This window comes from Callospermophilus lateralis, chromosome 9 (genome assembly GCF_048772815.1).
Source record: "Callospermophilus lateralis isolate mCalLat2 chromosome 9, mCalLat2.hap1, whole genome shotgun sequence".
Taxonomy (NCBI): domain Eukaryota; kingdom Metazoa; phylum Chordata; class Mammalia; order Rodentia; family Sciuridae; genus Callospermophilus; species Callospermophilus lateralis.
Window position 1 is genome coordinate 38,375,354 of NC_135313.1, and position 26,737 is coordinate 38,402,090.

Sequence of the window (26,737 nt, forward strand, 5' to 3'; positions counted from 1 at the left end):
TTTCAATAACACACACACAAACGGTTAAGCACTTGTTACAAGAGATCATTAAACTGAATATTATGACCTGATTTCAAGTAGCGTTTGATGCTTTAATGACCACTAATAACATATAAGTCATGACTCTTACTCATGTTTAGATGCAGGTAATCAAATCTCATGTGAAAAGACTGTAAGTGAGGGTCAGAATGAGTTGTCACCTGTATTCCATGTGATTTTTTTTTCATTAGGAGCACTAGATCTTTTCAAAAAGAGGAAAATAAATTGGATCAATCAGTGATCAATTGTAAAACAAAAATTCTCCCATCCAAGGGCTAACTAGGCACAACCTGCTTAGCTTTTGAGATCAGGCATGTTCAGGATGGTATAGTCATGGACAAAATAAAAATTTTAGTGGGGCCAATCTTAACCAGTTTCCTATTAAAAAATACCTTATACTTGTAGAGAACCTTATAATATTTCAAATGCTCATACAGGGTACACCCATAAAATCTCCCAAATTCCTTGTGCTCTCTTTTTCTGGGGAGGCTTAATGATAGCTGATATTTCTGCATGCTCCTAAGCCATGCCCTGTACTCTTTTTATTCCACAGGTGGTGGATGCCAGGCTAGTATCTGTTTTTGATGCAAGAGAACTGGAACTGGTCATCGCAGGCACAGCTGAAATAGACCTAAGTGATTGGAGAAACAACACAGAATATAGAGGAGGTAAAATTTGATTTATAGATGGATGGACTTTAAGTTTCAAAAGAGAAGCATGGTCCAACTTGCTATTCTAAACACAAGACAGACAAAGCACTTGTACTCTAATCATAGGTTTGATGCAGTCTTGAGACCTTGGGCAAGGTACATTCCCTTCTTTCCCTAGTTACCTCATCAGTCTAAAGGGGGAAGGCTTGTTTATGCACCATCAGAGGATGTCATAACTCTTTAATTGTTGGTGACTAAATGTGACCATAAGAACACTAATTAATTATTTTATGGTGTTAATGAAGCATCAGACAGGTAACATCCAGCTGGTCAAACTACACCTATTCCATTTTCATTCTAAAACTTCTGGGGACACACCCTTTGAGCTTCCCAATCAGCACAGTTTTTTTCCAGTTCATCCATTCCACACTTACCAATTGAAACACCTGATTGAAACACGACAGTTTCTCAAAATCCAACAAGCTTATTGGCAAAACCATTCTAAATTCAAGCACTATGTTCAATGGAAAAGATATTATTAAAAAATTCGTTTAGATTGGAAGCTTCAGAAGTAGATTTCTGCAGATCAGTACAAATTTTTAATTAGTTACTGGGACCAAAGCTATTGAAATTTGATTGTTAAATCTGGGACTCAAATGGTAATTCAGAGTTGTGTTCAATATGTTCAGAGTTTTGTTCAATAATTTTAAGCAAAGAAAGAATACATTTTCTGGAATATATTGTTGTGTTAGAAAGTTTTCAGAAACTCATCACAAATACCAGTGTTTTCTGGTTCAGAGTTATTTTTTGTTTGGTGGTAGTTTTTGTTGTTGTTGCTTTTAGCTCAAAATCTAAGAGGTTAGCAGTTGTTCTAAGCCCAGATAGTAAAAAGTACAAGCTTTGCATCACGGTTAACTATTTAGCAGAGTAAGTTGAGAATTGAACAGATCTCTAGTTATCTGTAAGTTGAAACAGACATTTAAAACAACAGTTTTATGGTTGCTGTAAAAAAAAAATGCCTTAGTATTGCTAAATTGCTTTTGGTTTTGCCCACTCCTGGCTCTTCCAGCTCTTGCCTCTTCTGTGGCTGGCTTTGCTTGACTGTTTTCTCTGAAAAGCTGTATTAAATTGCATTTTCCATTGCTGCTGTTTCTGAATCTAATTGCTGGAATAAGTTTTTCAGTTGGCCCTACGTATGATCCGTATATGGATTTGGCTGTTGTAACTTGCACTGTACCATAAATATTATTTACTCATTCCTTCATCCCAGGAGAATCTAATAGCAATGCAGTTAATCAAATCAACCATATTTTTATTCACACAGTATAAAGTTTTACTCACTATATCCAACTAATTAAGGAACTTTTTATATGGCTATTATAAATCTTATCAAATGAGAACCTTAGGAGGGAGCAGGAAAAGGGCCCTCTACTCAGCTGCCACGCTTGCTAACCCAACTGGTTGGCACTGAATGAAAAAGCAGCTAAGCTGCCACTGGCCATATGTTCATATGGCAGCTGTTTGGAGAGAATATGAGACACATTCACTCCTTCTCCTACCAAAAAAGGGTTAGTACAAATAGCAAAAGTGGAAGCAAAAAGGGCTGATTCATGAGATCAAAAAACTTTAATGCTATAAGGCACTTATTTTATAGATAGAACTACTGTTTTCTCAGTACCAAATAGTCCTTACCAAAGTAGACTGGACATGCAACCTATGTGTCACCATGCCAAATCCATTTTAATTGACTCTTTCTCTTGGATCTCTTTCTTCTCCAAATGGGACTATACATCACAAATCAAATGGCAAACCTTAAAATGAGATGTCCCCCAAATCCTACAACTATGGAACATGTGAGAAAACATTCTGGTTAAAAGAGTATCTACTCACTTTCTTTTTGGGGACTGCTGACTCAGAATTTAAAGTAGATTTTGTGCACATAATATATAACTATCAATTAGTTTGAATCATTAATCATGCCTATCCTTGCCAGTGTTGTCTCTAAACTGAATTAATTTTCACTGAATGATTTTGGAACCCATAACCACTGCCTTAACCTACCTGTGAGATGATAATTTTGATGTTTCATTAAATTCTACTAAAGTATGGAATAAAAGTAAAATTTAGTTGATGATTAGTTAGGATTTATTTGTTGGAGGAATTAAAGGTTTCTTGTCTCTTTTGATTAATAAATTAAAATGAAAGTAATTTGGTTTTAAAATATATATATAGCTTTAAGAAGAGCTCATAGTTATGTATTTCTTTATACAGATGATTTAATTAACATGTTTTATTCTCTGCCAGAAGCCCTATGAGGGTCTGTTTTCTTTGCCACTGTACCCTCCAAGCTTTGTACAGAGCATACCAAGTGTTACTTGAAAATTATTTCTTATCTGAATGACCCAAAGAGTTAAGCAGTTCCAGTAACAGCAAGTATATTTTTCAGAAATGATACGCTAAAATAACTCATTTGTTGTTCTTCTTGCCACTCGTTTTTATTTAGTGACCACTAAATAAAAACAGAGACCTCTTGGTTTCATTTATGTTGTTTTTATTTAACTTTTGACACTCATATGATCACATTTACAGTGCTATTCCTTAGTCTTAAATTACAAACAACATTTAAAGAATCCAAGATGATGACCTATGTCTGGGGTTTTGTTGTTGTCGTCATGTATCTTAGTGGGTTAAGGCAGAAGAGTCAAAGTAACATGGTGTTTGTTATTGGTTTGATAGGTTACCATGACAATCATATTGTAATTCGGTGGTTCTGGGCTGCAGTGGAAAGATTTAACAATGAACAACGACTAAGGTTGTTACAGGTAAGATGCCATTAGGTAACATTTTTAGTGCAATGATATAATTATTGTTGGAAATACATATCTTTAGCAATTTCTAAGTATTTTTTATGAATACACACTTTTATATAGAAACGTGGGATATACCATTTCCACACCCCTCAGATTGTGTGGTTATGACTTCATCACCATCAGAACATCCCCAGCCTCGTAAAGGCATTACATGAGAGTTGTAAGGAAGTGTCAACTCTAGTCCCAAAATCCTAGGGACAACCTTTACCTTAAAGACAGTTGGGTCCCTCCAGCAGGGTCCTCTTCAGCCAGTATACCTAGGAGTGGAAAGAGATTGTTCAGTCCTGTAAGAAGGGATCCAGTTTGTCGATGAAGAGTCATTTCTTTTCCTTCATCTAACTTTTTACAAATTTGGAAAACAATAATATTCAGGAGCTCTGAGAAAATTGTTTTTGTAGTATTTATAGTTATCTAGGGCAATTGTTATTTGGTTGCAGCTTAAGAGTTATCAGACATGGGAAAGCCTCTTGGATGCTCAGGCAGAGCCTTACAAGTAGACTGGATCTTGGCTCCTTTGGTCCGAGAATCTGAGCCTCAAGTCTATAGACCCAGAAATCTATTTTTTAATTCACCTCAAATTTAAGGACCAATACTAAGTAGATTAAGTTAGTTGATATACCTACCATATTCATCTATAATGGAAATATGCCTGGTTTTAGCATCTCAGCTGGTTAGCTGCACAGAGTGCTTTATTTTCTATAAACCCTCCACATCCCACTTTCCTTGATAATGTACAGTCCCTTCTTAGTGTTCTTCTCTGTCATGTTTATGTGTTCTGTTACTCTATGCCTATGAAGTTTGGTACTCCCACCTGCTCCTCCTTAGGAGCTCTGCCCATGAATGATGCAGTGTTTCTGGACCACTTCTCACTGGCTTTACCTTTCCCTTCTATTTTCTTGGGTTGATAGTTTGTTACAGGCACATCCAGCATTCCCTATGAAGGATTCGCTTCTCTCCGAGGGAGTAACGGCCCAAGAAGATTCTGTGTGGAGAAATGGGGAAAAATCACGGCTCTTCCCAGGTAAAATAGCAAACAACATTTATTTTCTGCCACTACCAGGCTTTTGGAGAGACTTTGGATTATATAGGTCGGTAGGTAGATAGGTAGATGGATAGAGGAAAAGATAAAGATAGGTAAATCTATAAAGATATATTCCTTTCCTATCAATGTTGAGGGAGGAAAGAAAAAAATCCCCCTGGTCATCCTTAAAATATACACATATATATCTGTATTTTAAAATACAATACACAACAAAAGCAGAGCTTTTGCTAGCATTACCAAAGCAACATTGATCATCATATCTGTGACCCTTGTCTACAAGTTTTTAGAAGCTGTAGCTTTAAGTTCATGTTTAAAAGTACTTAGAATCCCTTTACTAAACATTATCATTGTAGATGTTAAAGAATCTAAATCATGTGAATGTACTTCATACCTCTGTTTACATTGTATGTATCTTAATTCCATGTGAATTCTCATTGCACTAGATTCTCATTCATAACAAGATCATACATTCCCTTGAACTAGAAAAATTTTGCTTTCCTAATGCTCCTAATAAAGGCAAGAGACTGATGAAGCAATATTTGGAAATAAAGAAGCATTTGAGTTTATAGGGAGATAGCTGGAGCAAAAGAAAAGGAGGGAGCAAATGAACACAAGAGGAGTGGAATTCCTTTTCCCAATCAACAGTAATACTATGGAGTTTTTTAAGTAAAAAGAATCTCAAATTGCTTTTCTCTCTCTCTCTCTCTCTCTCTCTCTCTCTCTCTCTGCGCCCTCCCCCCTCTCCTAATTTTACTAATAAGAAAACTTAAATCTGGAGAGATTTAATGAAACTAGGTTCCCCAAAATATCATCTTAAATTTAAATAGAGGTAACTTTAAGAAACCTGTTATATTAGTAATATAAGGTGATAATAGATACTCAAAGATAGCATTGTAAGTTTAAATACAACCAACTTTAAGAGATCTAGCAAGTTTTCTTCTTAGCAATTACAAGACATTTCAGAGTGCATACTTAGCATCAACAGACAAAAAAAAAGCAGGGAGAGGACACTGAAAATACAAACCCAGAGAGAGGTGAATGGTGCAAACTCAGGGAGCTTCCTTAGCCACCTTCTATGTATCACAATCTGGAAAAATGGTGCTGAATCAGATACCTAATTATTATTGGGCACTTAATGCACCAAATTTGGGAGACTATAATTTCATTGTTTTTTTTTTTTTAGCCAAGCACTCATCAAAAATAATTTAATGAGTTAACATCGTATTATTTATTTTTCTTACACAAAATAAGGACAAGGGAACTTCACTGTTTCACCAGTTGAGAATGGCTGTTCTCCCCCCAATCCAGATTTCTCTTGGAGGACCAGATGTGTCAGCTTGGTTTGATTAACTCCCATGTTGTTGTCCCTCCCCCTCCCCCGGAATATTGTCTCTGTTGAAAAACTGACTTCACAAAGAAGGTGGCAGCAGGAAAATTTCAGAATCCAAAGCTTAAAAATAAGTCTTGGGCAGTGTGGGGTTATTTTCTGTCTCTAAAGGGGATCATCTGGTGTCCGAGGCCTGGGGACAGAGGCAAAGTCCCCAGCCACCCATCTAGGAGATGTCACTCTCAATAGCGTCTGGTGTCCTGACCTGTGCTCGTCCAGGATGATGGTGGGTAAGAGCAGCAGGTCACAGGGGCCCCTGACCCTCTGGGAGACAGAGCTCTCCCTGTGCAGACCCCAGGGCTGAGGGTCAGCGGCCAGGGGAGAATCAACGACTGTCCCCGCCTGTGGTCCCTGAGGTCCTGGGGCAGGGATGCAGGAGGCAGCCAGTGTCACAAGACGTCCTTGTCCCCAGCCAGGTCAGGCACCTGGCTAAGCGAGGAGAAAGAGAGAGTCCCTCCTCAGGGCCTGGCCCCTGTGCCTGATCTCACTTCCTCCCTGGCACCGCCTGGAAGGGGAGGAAATGACACCCAAGGGAAGGCCGGGAAGTGAGGCCACCATCATCAAGTTCAGGGTGCAACAGCTCAGTCTACCGCCCAACAGGCCCCATGCTCTGCTCCTCTTCATGGACCACATCCCTTCTGAGAGTCACGCCCTGTCCTTTATAGGCACACGGACCCAGAAGTTCCAGAGACACGTCCATGTTTAGGCCCCCGGATCCGGAAGTGCCTCAGACCCATGTTTAGGCCCCCAGATCCAGAAGTGCCTCAGGTGCACATCCATGTTTAGGCTCTAGGACCGGAAGTTCCTCAAGTGTCCATGTTTAAGCCCCCGGATCCAGAAGTTCCTCAGACATCCATGTTTAGGTCCCCGGATCTGGAAGTTCCAAAAGTGCACGTTCATGTTTAGGCACCCGGATCCGGAAGTTCCTCAGGCACACATCCATGTTTAGGCCCCTGGATCCGGAAGTGCCACAGACATCCATGTTTAGGCCCCCGGATCTGGAAGTGCCTCAGGTGCACATTCATGTTTAGGCTCTAGGACCGGAAGTTCCACAAGCGTCCATATTTAGGCCCACGGATCCAGAGGTTGCTCAGGTGCACGTCCATGTTTAGGCCCCTGGATCCGGAAGTTCCTTGGTGCATGTCCATGTTTAAGCCCCTGGATCTGGAAGTTCCTCAGGTGCACATCCACCTTTGGGCTCTCGGATCCGGAAGTTCCTCAGTCCTCCATGTTTAGGCCGTAACATCCGGAAGTTCCTCAGGCACACGTCCATGTTTAGGCCCCCGGATCCGTAAGTTCCAAAGGTACAGGTCCATGTTTAGGTACCCGGATCTGGAAGTTCCTCAGGTGCACATCCATGTTTAGGCTCTAGGACCAGAAGTTCCTCAGGTGTCCATGTTTAGGCCCCCGGATCCGGAAGTTCCTCGGGCGTCCATATTTAGGCCCACAGATCCAGAGGTTCCTCAGGTGCATATCCATGTTTAGGTCCCTGGATCCCTGTAATTTCATTGTTTAAAGAAATTTATTTTATTTATGCTTGGGTATAAATAAAATATGTTTTCCCTTTCAACACAAATTTGTGTCTCAAAGCAGATGACATAGACTGAGTAAAGCTTTTCATTCTTCTGAGAAACTTAAGAACTAGCATTGAAGAAATAGGAGAGGGCAGATTACTTGTGTCACTTTTCTGATAAAATCTATTTATGTAAAGCCACTCAAGTATATGGAATAAACTTTAACAATAATCAGATGTATCAGCCATTCATATTTAATGACTGGAATTTTCATTAAACCTGATGAACAGACAAAGGTAATTTGGTATAGCCTCCTTTTCCTCATCTACCTTGGAGATCTGTAATTCTGAGGTTTAACTGAAATTATTCCTATAAAACACTTAATTATTCTCTCTGGTCCTGTATAAGCATCCAGTTGGTAACGGCTGCCATTGTGATTTGTGTCACTGCCATCTGTAATACATATTAGATGGTGGCATATTAGACAGAGCATTGAGATGGGAGTTAGAAGACGTGGGTTCTGGTCTCACCTCTACCAACAGCTAGCTCTGGAACCTTCAAGATCACTTGATCACTGGGCTTCGGTTGCTTATTTATAAAAGTCAGGAGTGGGTAAATTTAGGTTTGGTTGAGTAAGAGGTAACAGCAAAGAGCTGCTAGAGGATCTTGGGTCATGTTGTATTCACTCCTCTACTTCCTCCTGGTACCTCCAGGAAGTTCACGTGCTGACTCATTTTAAATGGTGGTGTTCCTCAGCATCATTGCATACACACAGTTGGGCAATAGGTGCTTTCATTTCTTCCTCTCTTCATATAAACCTAAGGCAGCTCTACATTCTTAGTTCTATCTAGGTTATAAAATAACACAAATGAAGATGGATTTATTCATCTCTATAAAGTAGGAATAACAATTCCATGTTTAAAGAGTGTTTGGGATGATGGATATAAAAGTCCATATGGATAGTATATTTTCTTTGTTCTTTTTGAACATTTATCATGAATCTCTGAAAGTTGCCACTACTCTGTTATGAAGTGCTCCACCAAAAAAAAAAAAAATACATTTGGGGAAAAAATATAAAAAGAAGAACTTTAATATGTGACAGTATTGTTTCATCAGAAGCAGTTTCTTTACTTACATTGTCATCACCCTCTATGAAATGTAAAGTATTAAAGAGGTTGTTTTAGGTTACCAGGTCCATTTCTCCCACCCTCAGAACAGATACACTCAAACCATTTTCCTGCTTTTTCCTGATACATATAAATTGTAGAACTGAAGAATCAGTCTGAATCAACCTTGTCAACCCCAGTGTACTTCTTTCTATTAATGATTCTGTATTTAGCATTAAGATGTGACATTGTATATACACACTAATAGAAAATGCACAGGTGTCCTTCTTACTTAAAGATAGAAAGAAAGAAAGAAAAAGTTTCCTCTAAGGAGTCTGGCAGAGTCTTGATCAGGAGTGGGAGGTTATAACCTGGAGAGTGAGAAGCTGCTCAAACCAGCATGATGAGGGAGAATATCTTGGTCTTTCCAGACATGAATGATTCAGAGCCTTTCATCCCTTCATGCCAGCAAATACCCATCTCATTCTTCTCTCCAATTCCAACACCCTCTTGGTGGTAGCAGTGGGTAGCACTGCTCATGGAATGAGCCAAGGAGTATACTAAAGCATTTATGGCTATATGGCTGTCTCTAAGACCTGTGCGAGTTGGATCCCTGGCTCTTTTTAATCCCTTCACCTGTAATAAAGTAACTAGAGACTTTGCTGCTAAATAGTGGTAGAGACACAGGTTTTCCATGAAGATTTACAACCTGAACACATGACTGCATTTCTGCTTTGGAGTTGGCTGTTAGTTTAGCTCTGTGTTTCCATTTCTGTAGAAGACTTCCTGCCCCATGGTGCTCTGGTGGATTTTCTGAGGAAAGAGTAAATTCACATTGTGGGAATTTCTTTTAAATAGTTTTTAAAAATGGATTGCTCACCTGCCTGTCTGAAAAATGCAGGGCAGCCCTCTCTCCCATCATGGTATAGACTTCCTGTGTTAATCCCTGAGATTTTTTTGCCAAGTGGGATGATGGGACAGAGGAGCTGGGGAGTCATAATCACTATGAAGGACTGATAGTTCTTGCTGAAGGGGAAATGCTAGTTTTGGGAAAATGGTGGTGCCTGGAGATAAATGAAATGCTGATCCAAATCAAGAAATTGAATGTAATATTTAACTATCAAATAGGTGTCTCAGAGAAACAGTTTTTGCAGTGTAATTAAACTATAAAAGACAAAATTATTTTCAAAGACTGAGAACGTTTTTACCTTAAAAATCCCATTTTTATTATCATAAAAACTTATTGCAAAAGTGATAGGAAATACATGTATATGTTAAAAAATATATTAAATATAAATGTCTAAAAATGTTTAAATGTATACTTGTTTATATCAACCAAATGTCTACTACTCTGTTAACATTTTGAAGTATATGTCTCCATTCAGATACCCATGCATGTGCACACATGTACACAAACATTTTAAAACAAAAGTACAAGGTACAGCATGATCTGTTAGTAATCTGGCTTTTGTCTGCTACAAGCCACTAATCATGTACATCTTTCCATGTCATTAAATATTGCACTACAATATCATCTGTAATTGGGCTTTTCCTTCTCTGATACAGAAAAACATTTTCTGCTGTCAAAGTAAACTGTCAGCTAACAAATAAGAAAATAACTGAAATAGAGTGCTACTTTTCTCAATTAAAAAAAAAATGGTAAGCCCTGGAAGAACCCCGTGGTGTCACCTCTTTGCTATATTTGCTCTGAAGCTTTGCTCCTTGTTCTCCCCAGTTCCTGCCACCAGCTGATTAATGAGGTGGCTTTTGATTTTTGGAGGAAACTTTCAGAAGATTCTCATAAAACAGTTTGTTCCTTAGTTTAGTTTCTGGGCTCTCTTCAACTCCTTTCTCCTTTGCCTTCCCAATAATACTTACAATATTTGTTACCATTGAATCAGCATGTGCTAACTAAAATATGCCAGAGATAACTCATAATAGCATCATATCAAACATCACTTAAATGTGCTTTATCTTTTGGGTTAGTCTTTACTTTGGAAGGTGGGTAAAGTTATAAAAACTGATCATGTCTAAAAAATGAAGTGAAAAATTGAAGCTATTGGAATAATTTATGAATTTTAATGAACTGAAAGGAAGTCACTTGCTGCTTGCAACAGAGAATAGCACAATCCAAGCCCAACTGACTAATGGACCTTGAAAGCTGCTTCAAACATCATATTTTAAAGTGTGTATTTGTGGGTGACAGGTATTACAACTGTTAAAGAATAATTATTCCTCTTCCCTTGGACTAAAGAACAAAAACTAGTTTGGGTTCATCTGTCCACCATCCTAGTCTGCACCACAGTCACCTCTCTGGGGACCAAAGAAGCCTGCTGGCTGAATGCCCTGCTTCATCCTGTGTGCCTTTCATCAACGAACCTGCACTCAGCAAGCACTGTAATCTGCTGTCTTTAGGTCACCTTCTCCCCTGCTTGTACCGTCCAGGGGCCTAGATTAAATCCAGATTCCTTCCAAGCACTCGCTGGTAGGGGACCTGGTCAAGCTGCCACTCTAACCTCAGCACATATAGTCTCCTACCCACAGCAGCCACCAACCTCCTGGCTAGTCCTCAAACAGTCTAGACCCAATTCTGTTTCAAGACTCTGGAACTTACTGCCCAGACTCTTTCCTGCTAGTTCTATCTCATCCCTAGGAAGACAGCATAGATGTAATTTCTGCAAAAGGCCCACCTTACTTTTTTACCCAGTGTGCCTGTGACTCTGTCACACTTTATTTCCTTCATAAAACTTAATCTAATTTGACTATCATGTTTAGTTATTAGTTTACTTGTTGATTATCCCTCTCCTACTCTAGAATATAACCCTGGGAGAACAAGGGCCTTATTTGAGTTGAACATGGCTTTGTCCTTACCACTGAACCTGACACCTAACACTCAATGAATATTGTTTTCAGTGAATTGTTAAACTTGAGGGATGACTTTGGACTACTCCAGACAAGATATTTCAAAATCACTTTTATATTTATATAATCATCTGAATAGTTGAGGGCAGATACTAGTAATTACATTACAAAGTTTTAAAGACTAAATGAGATAATATATGCAAAGTGCTTAAAATGAGGCCTAACACATCATTCAGTAAATTTAGCCTTTATTACTGTTGCTCCTAATATCTATCATCCAGGGTTGGCATTGTATTTTACAATCTTTAGTTGTGTGAAAAATGTGCTATATCCACCCAAGACATTTACATTTTGTTTGGAATTCCAGGAATTCCCGACTCTGGAAATGTTCTTCCTGTAAAAAATTATATGTAACATTCTTCCTCAGAGCCATCAGAAGAAGTTATCTGCTCACTATAAATTTTTTGTTTTGGGGGGATTTTTTGGTACTAGGAATTGAATCCAGGGGCACTTAACCACTGAGCCACATCCCTAGCCCTGTTTTAAATTTTATTTAGAGACAGGGTCTCGCTGAGTTGCTTGGGGTCTGGCTGAGTTGCTGAGGCTGGCCTTGAACTCACAATCCTCCACTTTAGCCTCACAAGTTGCTGGGATTACAAACTTGCGCCACCACGTCCAGCAAGAGGTTATCTGCTCAGAATGAATAGTTTGAAGAGTTTCTTCAGCAGGTTATCCACCTGTACAGGAATTTTCCTATAGGAGCATTCCACACTGCATTTACAAATTCAGGTGCATATTTACTAAGGTGGCCTAATGAGACATTGAAATAAGCAATTATATGAAATCAATCTAATTTCTCTAGCCAGCCAATAGAAATTTATACGTGCTTATTATATGCAAAACTTTGTGGCCAATAGAAGTTGATCTCTGTTTATGTGGAGGACCTTAAAACACAGGGAGGGGAGTATTAGACATTTGCATGAACAGATAGTCAGCATCATTATCCATAAAAATGATATGAAAAATGAGTAGCTTGAGTACTAAGTTCTGTTGAATTCCTTTCCAATAGTTCACACTTAATGAATACCTTGTGAGGGTCAAGGGTTGTGCTGTGCTGCCAATAGGTGACACAGGTATTTGTGATTGAGTCTGAACAAGAATTCCTCCTCTAAACCTCATGGTCTCTTAAGAAGATACTAATGAGGGTATTAGAGAAATTATGACTATTTTAAAAATTTTAACAAGTTTTACCTTTATTTGTGTTAATAAAGCTACATAAAGTTGCTACAGGGCAACTTTAATTGAATCTGATTGCTCTGTGTGATTAGTAACTTTGGATTATTCATGCTGATTACAAGCTCTTGATTAATGATTTATCCTCTACCCATTTCCTGTATTCCTCCTCATGCTTAATGGCCCCTCTGCTGTCTCCCCTCAGCACACCCAGTCATTGGCTCCCGTTCGCCCATGAATTAAATTGGAAAGGTCCTTGCATGAACACACCTGACTTGCAGATGTGGCCTTGCCTCCCCATCTGGCCACAGGTCTAACCTTGGCTCCTGTCACTTTCATTTCTCAGATTTCCTGGTGCTGCTTTCTCACACCCCAGGCAGTCTGCTAAGAACATCCTTTTCCTTGTTGATCCAGAAAAGCTCTGTACACCTACAAATCCTTCAAGCCTTGGCATGGAGAGTCTTCTATAAAGCTTTCCCCAACTCTGTGGAGCAGACTTATAACTCATTGTATTATTGTTTGTATGCCGAGCCCTAATTGCCCACAGGAATCTTTTGGATTAAACAAAGGTGTCTCAGTCTTCTGAGGAATTCCAGCCCTAAACTAGGGCTCACAGTTTATCAGGCAGAGGCAAAGGAAGGCTAGATTTCAGTGCCACTTGCCTCAGGTAGATCCCCTAGTACAGAGTACAGGCTGCACAGCCTGCAGGGCTCCCATTTGCTGTGTATTTACAGGCAGAGTATAAACTTCTTGAGGACAGAGATCAGACTTCTCATTCTCATCTACCAGGAGACAGCTGAATGTTCAGCATATAGTATACACACAGTTAAGTGCTTGTTCAGTAAGTGAAGGAATAAATAAATGTAATGCTAATTGAAAAATTAAATTTTATTCATAAAATCATTTTGCATGGGGATGACAAGCTTTCCCAATATGGGATCTTCAAGGAGAAAAATAATGAGAGATTCTGAAATTGAAAGAACTTAGATTCTGCCTGACAACCTATTGGTTCCAAATTAGGGCACCCCAAAAGGCCAGAAAAGGAAGAGAAGGAGAAGAAACACCAGGACCTTTGCAGATACTCAGAAGAAGCCCAGCTTTTCCTGCTGTAGTGTGTGACCATGACAAAAACTTCAGGCTCACCTGATCTCCTTAAGGAAGCCTGTGAACATACTTTCACATCAGTAAAATTTGTACTTGCCAGATCATTAGATTGGGAATATGCCTATTTTCAAAGAAATGTTGGCGCTGGAAATTGATATATTTCAAGATTCCTTAGGATCCTCTAGAATGGTCTTAAGTATTTTTGATTGATCAATTGCTTGATGAAGGAGTGCAAATAGGAGTAAGAAAAATGAAATCTGAAGGGTTGCACAATATTGTCAATTAAGAAAATAAGGGAGTTAACACTTTCTAAGTTGTAATGCAGATAAAAAGAATTTATTTGATGCAAAGGCATTTTATTTCTAAGACTATCTACTAGATAACATAAGGTACATGATTTTCTCTTTCTTTCCTCTCATTTTAAAATTCTTCTGGAAGAATGAGAAATAAATGAATAAATACATTCACACAGAGGAAGCAGCACATTCATCAATTAGCTGACCTATGGAAATATAATTGTGATATTTTTGGCTTACTGGATTTGGATAACTGACTTTTCAATCTACAGGGAAAAAAGGGGGTATAAATATATGAGCTCCCTGTTAACATTTGAAGGATTCAGAAAGCACTATGAGATCTATTAAGTCAGACCAGATATATGGAGGGTTTTTACATCTTGATATTTATGCCAGAAGATTTCCTGAAGATGTGTTTAGACCTGTTCTGCTTGAGTGGTCATGGCTGGATAGATTAAAAAAAAACTAAATTCATTATAAACTTTAGTGTGACTGGCTTTGAAAGATTTGGAAAATGTTCTTTTACTGAGACTGAATAGCTGGACAGGCTTTTGCTGCCAATATCAACACAGTCCAAGGGCCCTCCTGTTATTTTCTACTAGAGTTTTCTTAGGACATGGAATGGGGTGGGGGTGGAGGGTGTGAAAAGCCTCAGAGGATTTTGTTTTGTTTTGCCTTTTTATTCCTTTCTTGGCTCATATAGCAAGTTGATGGTAAATATTGGGCAATTCATTTAACCACACTCTTCCTCAATTTCCTCATTAGTAATACTGTCTTGTTTATAAGCAGTTTTGAAATTTTTGCAAGCACACAAAATGTTGGTGTGAATGTCCAATGTAGATATCTTGTTTCTAATTTACTTGATGTCTCTCCAATAGTGGGGACAACTATATCAGACTTGCTGAAAATAACTGTTAGAATGCAGATCCCCAGGCCCACCCCAAATCTTCTCAAGGGGTGTAACCAAAAGTCCCTGTTGTAAACAACTCATTGGCTGATTCCAAAGCACTCCAAAGTAGCTCTGTTTTCTGGTTGAACTAGATAGTTTGATCACTTAAAAATCCCCTGGTATCTCCCAAGATTTTTCTGGACTGACCCTATCTTGACCATTTTCCTCAGAGCTGCTGCATATTAAGATTGAACCACTCATTTAAAAAATACCTGAAGCTTATTTTGTGAATCCCTCTCCATATGTAACCAGGTAGGATGTTGAGGACTAGCAGCTCCTAGTCAGGCCTGGGATGAAATTATCACTCAAGCTTTCAAAAGTAAAAGAATGGAGCCAGTGTGCCGAAAATCACCTGCTTTCACTTTAATGTTGGACTTTCCCTAGAAGACCCAAAGTTGAGGTCTTATTCTTGATTTGGCCACTGATTCAGCTTTGACCTCGGGAAAACCATTTAGTCTTTCACACAGTTTCCCTCTTCACAGTATATGCTGTCTCCGTCCATCCTCATGAAGCCTTTTCCAGAGGAGCTGTTTAGTTTTTTCAGGAGGAAAGTTGTGTTGTGGTAACTATACGTTATTCGAGCAGATGTAATTTAAGAAGGAGTGATAACCTTAGATTATATAGCAATAATGGTGATTATATCTTATGACTAAAGAAGAGTGAAAAGGATTGATCAGTACTTCCCTTTGTATTAAGAATTGAAAAGAGTGCCCTAGCTCATGAATTTACTGGACAATGCACTATGGTACCTATAAAGAGATAGCAGGAACTGCAAAGAAAATATGCAGAATTTCTGTTTCTTTGCTCAGATACCTAGAAGCATGTAAGGGCAGCACTACCAGCTTAGCCTCACCACCTGCCCTTTATAGACAATTCTACTGTTTCACATTATCATCACAGTTGCCACCTTTCTTAGATGTTTCATGACCTTGAAACTTGTTACTTGTTTTCCATTGCTGCAAAACAAATTATATCAACTTAGTGGCTTAAAACAACACACATCTTTCTATGGGGCAGGAATCCAGGCACTGCTTAGCTGAGTTTTCTGTTCAGTGACACACGTGGCTGAAGTCAAGGTGTTAGCTGGGCTATGTTCTCATCTGAAGGCTCAACTATGGAAAGATCTACTTCCAAGCTCCCTTAGGTTGTTGGCGACATTCATTCCTTAAAGCTGTGAATTTCATGGCAACTCGCTTCTTCAAATCCAGTAATAGAGTCTCTCTTTATTTTCTAGCATGTGTACAAATCAGAAACAAATCCTAAGGCTTTAGAAGATGAATGCATTTCACACCCATTAGGATGGCTATTATAAAAGTAAAATTTTTGTAAAAACCGAAATAAGTGTTGGCAAGGATGTGGAGAAATTGCAACCCATGTGCACTATTGGTGAGAATGTAAAATAGTATGGTCATTAAGGAAAATAGTGTGGTGATTCCTGAAAATATTAAAAATAGAATTACCATATGATCCAGTAATTCTAATTATGCATATATACCCCCCAAAACAAATTGAAAGCAGGAACTGAACTTAAACATATTTTTATATCCATGTTCATAGCAGCATTGTTCACAATAGCCAAAAGGTAGAAGCAATTCATGTTCATCAATGGATTTATGGATAATGGTGTGTGTGTGTGTGTGTGTGTGTGTGTGTGTATGTATGTATAATGAAATATTATTCAGCCTTAAAGAGGAAGGAAATTCTGACCCAAACTCTGAGATTAACCTTGAAAACATTATATTAAGTGAAATTAACCAGACACAATGGACAAATGTTTTAAGTACATAGAATAATAAAAATCATAGAGACAAAAAGTAGAATGGTACGTTCCAGGGACCAGAGAAAGGGAGAAACAGGACTTATTGTTTAAAGGGTTTAGGGCTTCAGTTTTACAAGATGAAAAAGTTCTGTGATGCTTGATGATAGTGGTTGCCAAACAATGTAAATGCACTTAATGCCACAAAACTGCATTTAAAAATGCTTGCAATTATAAATTTTATGTTTTTTAATATTTTGCCATAGTAAAAACATTAAAAAAAAGATGAAATGAACATAAAGATCACAAAACAGGCAGTTTAACAAGTAAGCAGACTTGGGGAAAGATACTCAATCTTTTGATAACTAAAGAGATAAAAATGAAAAAATAACAATGATGCACCATCTTTTAGCCTAATGGGATAATGAATGTGTACCTGTCACACATAGTCTGGCATATAATTCTGTTCCAAACATTTCACTTTTCTACTTCTTCTTCAGCTCCCTCTAGAACAGAGATTAAAGTCTTCACTTAATATTTTTATTCCAGTGTTTCACTGGAATAAAATAAGATTTTAAACTCCTGAGACTCTCTTTTAATATGTTCATTGAATTTTTTAAAATTAGGTTCTAATATAAGGAGGTATAATAAGAATTATATTAATTGCAATTCTGAAATATTTATTGTATCAAAAAAAAAGGTGCTTGACTGCAACTATTAGATGATTTCCTCCAGTATATCTCAGAGTCTGTAGTGTCAGGAGTAATAAATTAGGTCAGACTATTTCAATGTTCTAAAATTGATATTCTTTAAAATATAACAGAGAGGGCCCCTTCACATTTCTATTTCTAGTAAGTTATGTGATCATACACCTGCTTTATTACCTCTTTATTGTCTCACGGTTTCTATGGGTCTTGTTATCTTTTGGCAATTTATTGGAGGCAGATTAAATCTTTTTGATAACAAAAAATGTAACTAAAAATATGTGTTATTAACTAGTCAAGAACTATGAACCAGGCACCTTGTAAAGCATTTCTCTATTATTTGACTTTAATACATCCTTTAGAGAGAAGTTATATTATTCCCTTTTGACCAGTGAGACAATTGAGGCTCAGAATGCTAATAACTCACTGCAAATCACACAGTTGTGTACAAAGTTTAAATTAAATCCAAGTCTCTCCAACTCCCAAAGTTCTGATCTTCCCACTGTGCTACCCCACATCTAAGAATATCAATTACATTTGTTTTATAAGTAAAAAGTTAGAAGTAAAAATTTAAGCATAGTACCTTTTAGAAATAGCCTGTTAATAATCATAGATTCTCAAATTTTGTGTTGATTCAGGAGCATTTCTTAAGTCAAAATTGTTTTAGCTTCAGCTGAAAAGCTGTTGCACATTCAGAATCAAATGCTTCCTATTCCATGTCAAAAGTACAGATTTGCTTCCTGATAAGATGTACTATTTGGAGACTGTCTATTTTTTATTGTGATTCAGGTGCAAATAACAGGAAAACATTTTTTTTTCCTATCTTGGCAAAGGGGAGTATTTCTAAAAAAGAATACTTAATGTAATGGTGATTTAAATGGCCATTTTTCTGCATTGTGAACTGGGAGGAGACAGATTATGGTGCAAGATTCAAAGAAGTAACAATGGTGTACTGACTTTAATAGAAAACTCCAGCCAAGGACTTTCCTAAAACTCTGAGGTGTGAGGCTGATCTTCAGAGACATCTGGTTCTCTTCCCTGCCCAAGAAAGTGGGAAAAAATGCCAAGCCTCAGATTCAGAGAAACATCCAGGCCAATGCCAGTGCTGAAAATGAATGACTTACATTCATGTCTTTGAAAAAGTCTAATACCAAAAGAGAACAACAAAAACCTAAACTAACCTTTGTAATTCTTACACACTCAACAAACAATAATAATATATATATGTAATATAGCTTTTAAACAGTTGTGAAAATGGAAAAAAAATAATATACTACTTCCTTTAGGAAAACCAAATCTGATTTTTTTTTTTTTTTCTCTTTTGGCAGCGAGATTGAACCCAAGGGTACTTAACCACTGAACGACATTCCCATCCTCTTTATATATATATATTTTTTTTTTCACTTTGAGACAGGATCTCACTAAGTTGCTTAGGGGCTCACTAAGTTTCTGAGACTGGCTTTGAACCTGGGATCCTTAGGCTTCAGCTTTCCCAGCCACTTGGATTACAGATGTTTGCCATAATGCCCAGCTTAATTCTGACTTTTTAAAGTCAAACTATTTTCAAAGTTTTTCCCAAAAAAGTCTGAGAATTGCCAACAAACAAATCTGAATATGAAAAACATGCATGTGTACATGCACACACACTGATACACACCTTCATTTCCTTGGACTTGTTTTTAACCGTGGACTGTTTCTTCTGTTTGCAGAGCTCATACTTGTTTTAACCGCCTGGATCTGCCCCCGTACCCATCCTTTTCCATGCTTTATGAGAAGCTCCTGACAGCAGTTGAAGAGACCAGTACCTTTGGACTTGAGTGATCTGGAAGCATCTCTTTATGGACAGGCAATTTCACAAGCTGGCTTCCAGCATGACTGAGCATTGGAAGTCTCCAGCTCAGGCTTCCATTAGAGTAAAGCTGAGTGCTGTTAGTTTCCAGGAACATGTGCTCTCTCACGTTTGGGGACTGGTGATGAGTCCTCTTGGAAGGATTTGGGTGAGCTTGATGCCCAGGGAACAACCCAACAGTCTTTCAATCAACAGTTCTTGACTGCCAAACCTTTTCCATTTGTTATGTTCCAAGACAAAGATGAACCTGTACATGATCAGCTCCATGGCAATTTCTAGGGACTCAGGAGAATCTTGAAACTTACCCTTGAACGTGGTTCAAGCCAAACTGGCAGCACTTGGCCCAATCTCCAAATTAATGCAAGTTAAATAATATAATAAAACAAATATATTTCCTGAAAATACATTCATTTAAGCCCTAAGTTATAACAATATTCATTTCTTGCTTATGAGTGCCTGCATGGTGTGCACTATAGGTTTCAGCTTTCATGGGACACAAGTAAAAATGAAACCAAGTCAATATGAGGTAACTTTAAAGATTCACAATAAGGTGGTTTGTGACAATGTATATGCAAGTGGTATGTGTGTAATTACGGCTGAAGACAAACTGTTACTCAATGAATTACTAATGGACAGATTTTATGCTTTATAATGCATGAAAACAATTTAAAAATAACTAGCAATTAATCACAGCATATCAGGAAAAATGTACACAGTGAGTTCTGTTTCTTTTTTATAGGTTCATTATATTTATGTTCTTTAAGATGTATATAAGAACCTACCTATCATACTATATGTATTACCTTTCCATTTTCATGTTCCATGCTTACTCGGGCATCATGCTAGTATGTATCCTTTTAAGCACTCTCAAGGGAACAAAAGGGCCTTTTATTTTTATAAAGGTTAAAAAAAATCCCCAAAATAATTTGCACTGAATGTACCAAAGTTGAAGGGACATTACAATACGACTAACAGCAACTCCATCACTTGACAAGTATAATAGAAAGTAGCTTCTAAATCAAACTTCCTTCACAGTGCCATGTCAACCACTACAAGGACTGTGCATCTAAGTAATAATTTTTTAAGACTCACTATATGTGATAGTATGATATGCATTTATTTAAAATGCATTAGACTCTCTTCCATCCATCAAATACTTTCCAGGATGGCATTTAATACAGATATTTCGTATTTCCCCCACTGCTTGTTATTTGTACAGCATCATTAAACACTAAGCTCAGTTAGGGAGCCATCAGCAACATTGAAGACATCAGCTCTCTTTAGTAATAAGAATTTCATTTTTCCTCATCAGTGAAGATGCCACAAATTGAAACTCTCAGTACTATATTTCTAAGCTTGCATTTTCACGGATGCATAATTTTCTTATTAATATCAAGAAACAATTTTCTATGATATCTCAAAAACTGCATGACATCACTAATCTTACTTCTGCTTAATTTAAAAAAAAAGGGTATCCTTCATTTTGATTGCTTTTGGAATTATTCCACACCATTGTTTGTTCCTTGATTTATGGCCATAACTAATCAGACGCACAATAGAGTAAGCTAAATTGAGGATGGTAACGGCATTGGATTAACATATAGTTTGCCAGCCTATGAGCTTACAGGCACTATTGGAACATTTCTTTGAGATTCATATTTATAAGTAGCCATGGAATTCCTATTATGGGATGTTGGCAATCTTACATCTTATAGAGGTGATATGCCCAGTTTTCAAAGGTGTTTTGTAAGAACTGATCGCTCTCCTGCCGTTTGAACTGAGTATTCTATTGAGACCCGCAAGAACAGTGCCACTCATGTTGCATTTCTTCACTAAAGGCAGGTATTGCAGTGTGGGTAATGTTCTAGGAAAAAGGTTACAGAAATCTGGAAATAAGAAAGAAGATTTATATATATACTATAATTGGGTGAGATAAAAAGGAAGGAGAAAAAAATTTTAACTGGAAATATTAGTTTGTACTGATTGACCATGAATACAAGTATATATTTAATTTTGAAAACTGTTTTTACTCGTTTGTATTTTTTCATTATAAGGAAAAGTATATAACACACTAACACACTCTTTTTAATCACATTTTTGATGTCTCAGAGCTGGCATTCACTAAGCAGCTGATAGAGAAGGTTATATTTTTTAAATACATTCATAGACCATATTAATTTTCATTTTAGTTTGAGCCACTGTTATCATATGCCATATTACTAGGTAAAAGAGATTTGAAATAAAAATGTATCTCTTTCTAACAAATATATTTCTTTGCTGAGGCATCCAACTTCTCAAATAACAGTTCTTTCCAATATATGCAGACATTCGTAATTAGCAGAATTGTCTAGTTGACACCATTCTCAGAATTGGAATTTATCGAAGATGTACTTAGCATATCAGAAAACCAGGACCAGGGAGGTAGCTCAGTGGTAGAGTGCTTGCTTGGCATGTATAAGCCCCTGAGCTTAATCCCAGTGTCACAAAAAAAAGAAAAATGCATATCAGAAAACCATGATAACTTACTTATTCTTCTTCATTAGTAAAAAAAAAAAAAACAGCCAATAATAACTCTATAATATATTAAAATATGCTCCACATAATAAATTAGCCTTTAGTATACTCTACAATTAGAAATATCCATAAACATTTTCTTCTGGACTGTGAGCCCAGATATCTTGGCTTTTTGGTCTAGTTTTCTTTAAGAAATTCACAAGTGATGCTCGTTATACTCTAAGAGACAGTTATGATACATCATATGAATAGGCAGAACATCTTTTAGGTAGGAGAACAGGCACACTCTTGCCTTTCTCTCTGTGTCAGTGCCTGTGTTTGATGATGGAGATCCAAAATTCTAAATCTGCCCTTCAAAAGCTCACAGTCTAGCAGAGGAGATGCCATGGTTCCCAAAAATATGTTCAATAAAAATTGTTATGTTCTACAATCAAGGAATGAAGAGAGAATAGCTTATTCATCCAGGAAGATTCCATCACAGCTTCATATATGGGAGACTCAAATAAATCACAAAATACTGTTTATGCTGATAACTAATGAGAAAAAATACTGTGTCAATATTAGTGAAGTATTGAGGCCCAGAATGCATTTGCACAATGACTTTTTAAAGTGTATAATAAAGTGTGTAGGTGGGGAGCAGAACTGTGAAGGAGCAACTCCAGGATCTTCTAATTATCAAAGAAATGCCAAAATCAAGTCTGATAATTTCCCTTCATCTGTACTACAACATACCTTTGGTTTTCAGTGTAAGGAATTCCAATCCCTGAACCCAAACTACTTATGGGATCAAAACATTTTTCTTGTGCACAAGATGAATGGATTGGGGTCAAAGAAGTACAGTCACAATTTTTTTAGCATATGTTGTATATATACTTTAGTAGAAATTCTGTAATCTGGAAAAAACAATTAAACTAGAAATGAAATAAATCTTGCAAATTTAGGATATAGCTGCAAGTGACATTCTGTTCATTTAAATTCAAGTCTCAAGGAAGTAAGATGGCTAAAATCTAGCCATCACCAGCACAACAATCAAAAACGGTAAAAATGCATTCAAATGATGATAAAGATAGTGCTTTAGAGTTTCAAAGTGCCTTTAGGCACATGTCTCTTGATTCTCAGGTACTTTGTTGGAAAGAAGTATCAAGTCCTACTGGGTTGAGGTTGATTTTCATGGGTGACTTTTGAGATCAGTTCAGTACTTTATAGTCACAATTCTGTGTTTCATCTCAAGTGATGTAGAGACTAATGTTTGTATTGGACATTCCACTTTCAGCCAGTTTTGTAAGATGTTTCATCCACCCAAACTCTCACTTTCTTAAACACACTTTAAAATGTGATACCTTCTGGAAAGTCCATGAAGAAATTAATATATTAATGGACAAAACTCCTCATAAATGCAATGTTTATTTTTCACTTCTTGTCATGAGAAAGTTAAAACAGGCAAAATTTGATTGCTTTTGGTGTATTTCTACAGTATAGTGATTTCATTCTATCAACTATCATTTGAAAGAAAGATCATGGGAAAAGGACTAATCAGAGTCCCTTAGTTTAAAATTTTTAATAAGAATGGATTGAGAAAGCCCTGGTAGCTGAATTGCAGTGGTGATGGAAGAAGGGACCACTCTCATCTCTCTTTTTCTCCCCATCTTCCTCACATTTGTCCAATTTTTTTTTCTATGCTTTTGCACAAATTTTATGAGTCAGCCACTTCTAAGACAAACATCTTATAATGAAGAATCTAGAAGTCTGTCCAATTTAATCTTATTCAGGAAACTCCAGAGGCAGGGAAAATGATGCCATACCATCATTAAAAGGCATCAGGAACCCTGCATAAATTTTTTTTTTTAAAAAAAGCCCATGCATATGAAGAATGTGACCTAATCCCTAGGCTGAGTCTGAGTTTCAGGCCCTCTTCTTTCATCTGCTTTCATATTTATTTTATGAGTGACAACACTCTAGATCTTAGCCATCTTACTTCCATGAGACTTGAGTTTAAATTAATGAGAAAGTCACTTGTTACTATATTCTAACTTGGCAAAACTTACTTTCTTTCTAGTTCAATTGTATTTTCCAGATAAAGTTGTCTAGCGTGGAAGCAAAGGAATGCCAGTGACATTGAAGCTTTCTGAATTGTGGCCTAAGGCCAACTGCTGCCCACTAAAAGGGAGATAAAAATAAAAGTGGAAAAGAGAAGCCCAGCAGTTTGCCAACCCCAAGAATGTAAGGCTAATTGTTGACCAACTCTTAAGATTCAGGGCCCTTAACTGCATTCCAAGGGAGGCATAAAGGACAGAATGAATTCGTGAGCTGCCCATTATAGTAGCTGAGGAAACTAACAAGGGTGGAAAAATCATCTTAGGGCATGCTGGTGGGGGCAGGATCATACTACAGTTAGGTTTCTTTGAGAAGGAGAATGGTTTGCTGCCTAATTAAGGCACTGCTTAGGAATCTACCTGGTAGGAAATAACCTCATTTTATAACTTCAATAAATTAACATTTTCTGTATTGAAAAAAGGAATTTAGCCCCAAACATTAACATTAATCATAGCTTAATCAGGAGATTCAACTATTTTGCATTCAATTATGTTGTAGATTTTTTAAATTTAGGAGTTATTGTTACTACTATCAAATACTATATGAAATAAAAGAAAGATGCTTTTATTTCATTATGGTTAATTTGTGGGGTTTTTTTTCAGACATTCTTTGACAATAGACTAGGTTTTAGAAAATTTTCATGGTACCCAGTGACAACTTAAATGTTCCCTGTTAATCTATCTAGAAAGCAAAATCATAAGTGAGGTTACTGAGTTGCAAATAAAGACCTAATCAGTGTCTCTAATTCAATAAGCTAATCAAGACTAGACATACATTTGCTTAGGTTTTTATCTGCAAGGTACTTTATTGGGCTTTCATGATTCAATAGCCCAGCAGAATAGGATGGTCGCAGTTATATGGTTTCTTTGGAAAACAGGAGAATCACACTTGTATTTGTGATTTTTATGTCTAGAGGCCTTGGGCAGGTGATATATTTCTATCCAACTTTCTTTTGAGATATTACACCCTGAGGAGTGTTGTTAGGCATGTTGTATGATTCAAACTGAATCAGCTATTACTGATGCAGGTAAGGAACCATCAGTAAACTTCTGGTTACTATCACCTTCTGTAAAAAAGGATGAATGATGTTCAAGAAATACCTTGGAAGGATTAACCAGGAAACACACAGGACTGAATGTTCTTTTAGGACCTTGATGCTCTAAAAGATGTAATTACAACCTATTTTTCTTTATATGATATTATAAGTAAAATTTGGGGCTGTTTAAATGTTGGAAAGTGCATAAGATTACATGTTTTTATAATAGGGATGCAGGCATTCCAAAATAAATGAATAAAATACATGCATCTCTCTTGCCTCTTACTGAAAGTATTAATCTAATTTTATAATAATGCTTACTTTTTAATATTAAGGCTCTGTAAAAAAACAAAAACAAAAACATTTATTTCTAAAATTTCAGTAGAGCACAGGTGGTGTATTTTTTTAAGCCTTTTCATTTCCTTCACTAATCCCACCCATTATGTCCACTACACCATGTAACACAGTTCATAGCAATGTTTTTATTTTTGTTGAGTTGATTTAAGCTTCATATTTATTCATGTGACTTTAATAGAGAATAATAATGGGAGATATTTGCTATTAGAATTAAGATTATACACCTCTCATTTCATCTTACATTTAAATTTCTTTTCTTTTTTTCAAAGCAAATAATACAGATTATTGACATCCTAGAAATGGTATGTGGGTGATATTATATGGAGCCTAAGACTCCAAATCCTGGACTAGTTGCTCATTTTCTGGGAAGTCTGTATTCTTATCCTCACCAGGACCCCTGACTCTTGTGTTGTATTTTTTATGATTATGAAATGCTTTAAGGTAAAGATATTTTAATGTGTACAATTTGTTTTATTTTCATACTGATCTCTATTTTTGTTTAAAACCATGTTACATCATGAAATCACTTAATCCAAAATAAATCTTCTTTTAAAAAATAGGTTATGACTTTTCTGTCATACTTTTGGGGAAGAAAAACTCAGGAGGGAGGAGAACAAAAGTAGGGAGAAAGGTCTCAGGGTTTAATGTGAGGGTCACATATTCACAAACCTATGGGTAGGTAACCAGGTAGGTATTTAATGAGTGGAATTGGCTGGGTATAAGCAACAGACTAATGGGGCTTACCTCAAGGGGCATTGAAATATTTTTCTCTAACAGATCTTAGTCACATGAAATTCAGGTGGTATTGAAAGGTGATCTGCTTTATCAAGAGAAACCTAGAATATAATTTTTATATGATATTTCCAGTATTTTTTAAAATATTGGGTGGATCAAACCAACCATGTCTCCTGGTTGAGTTTCCTTGCAGGTGACGCATTTGGAACCCTTGATTTAATAACACTGTCTTTTATCCTTGATTATTGATAGTGTAAATAAATTGACCAAATAAGTAAAGTGTTACTAAGATGTGGCAGTCAACAGGAAAATATGGGGAAAGAAAAAGGTGAATAAATACTACAAGGGCAGTCAATCACTAAAAAATATATTCGAAAATGATCTATTTACCAGTATCTTTCTGAAAACCAACTCATGATAATTCATATGATTTAAGAGGATAACTGTTAAGATTTTATGGAACAGATATACCATTAAACTCTTCATTTGACATTATATATTAGAAATCAACTTCATGGTGCATGAGAGCAGTTAAAGTGGAAGATCCAGTTTCTATAAATGACTAAAATTTGACATTAGCATTGAAGCAAGATATCGCATTCATGACACTGACTTTCTGAGTTTTGTGTCATAATATTCC

General features: G+C 36.9%; 1 protein-coding gene across 4 annotated transcripts in view; it reads left to right on the forward strand.

Moving 5' to 3' along the window:
• Hecw2 (HECT, C2 and WW domain containing E3 ubiquitin protein ligase 2) overlaps nt 1-25,921 on the forward strand; it is a 210,027-nt gene extending 184,106 nt beyond the window's left edge. For all 4 annotated transcript variants that reach the window (XM_076866774.2, XM_076866775.2, XM_076866776.2 and 1 more), the window contains 4 exons: nt 593-707; nt 3,426-3,511; nt 4,468-4,580; nt 19,222-25,921. In XM_076866774.2, the coding sequence (XP_076722889.2) occupies nt 593-707; nt 3,426-3,511; nt 4,468-4,580; nt 19,222-19,333 (426 nt within the window). In that variant the 3' untranslated portion in view covers nt 19,334-25,921. The remainder of the gene's footprint in view (nt 1-592; nt 708-3,425; nt 3,512-4,467; nt 4,581-19,221) is intronic.
• The last annotated feature ends 816 nt before the right edge of the window (nt 25,922-26,737 follow it).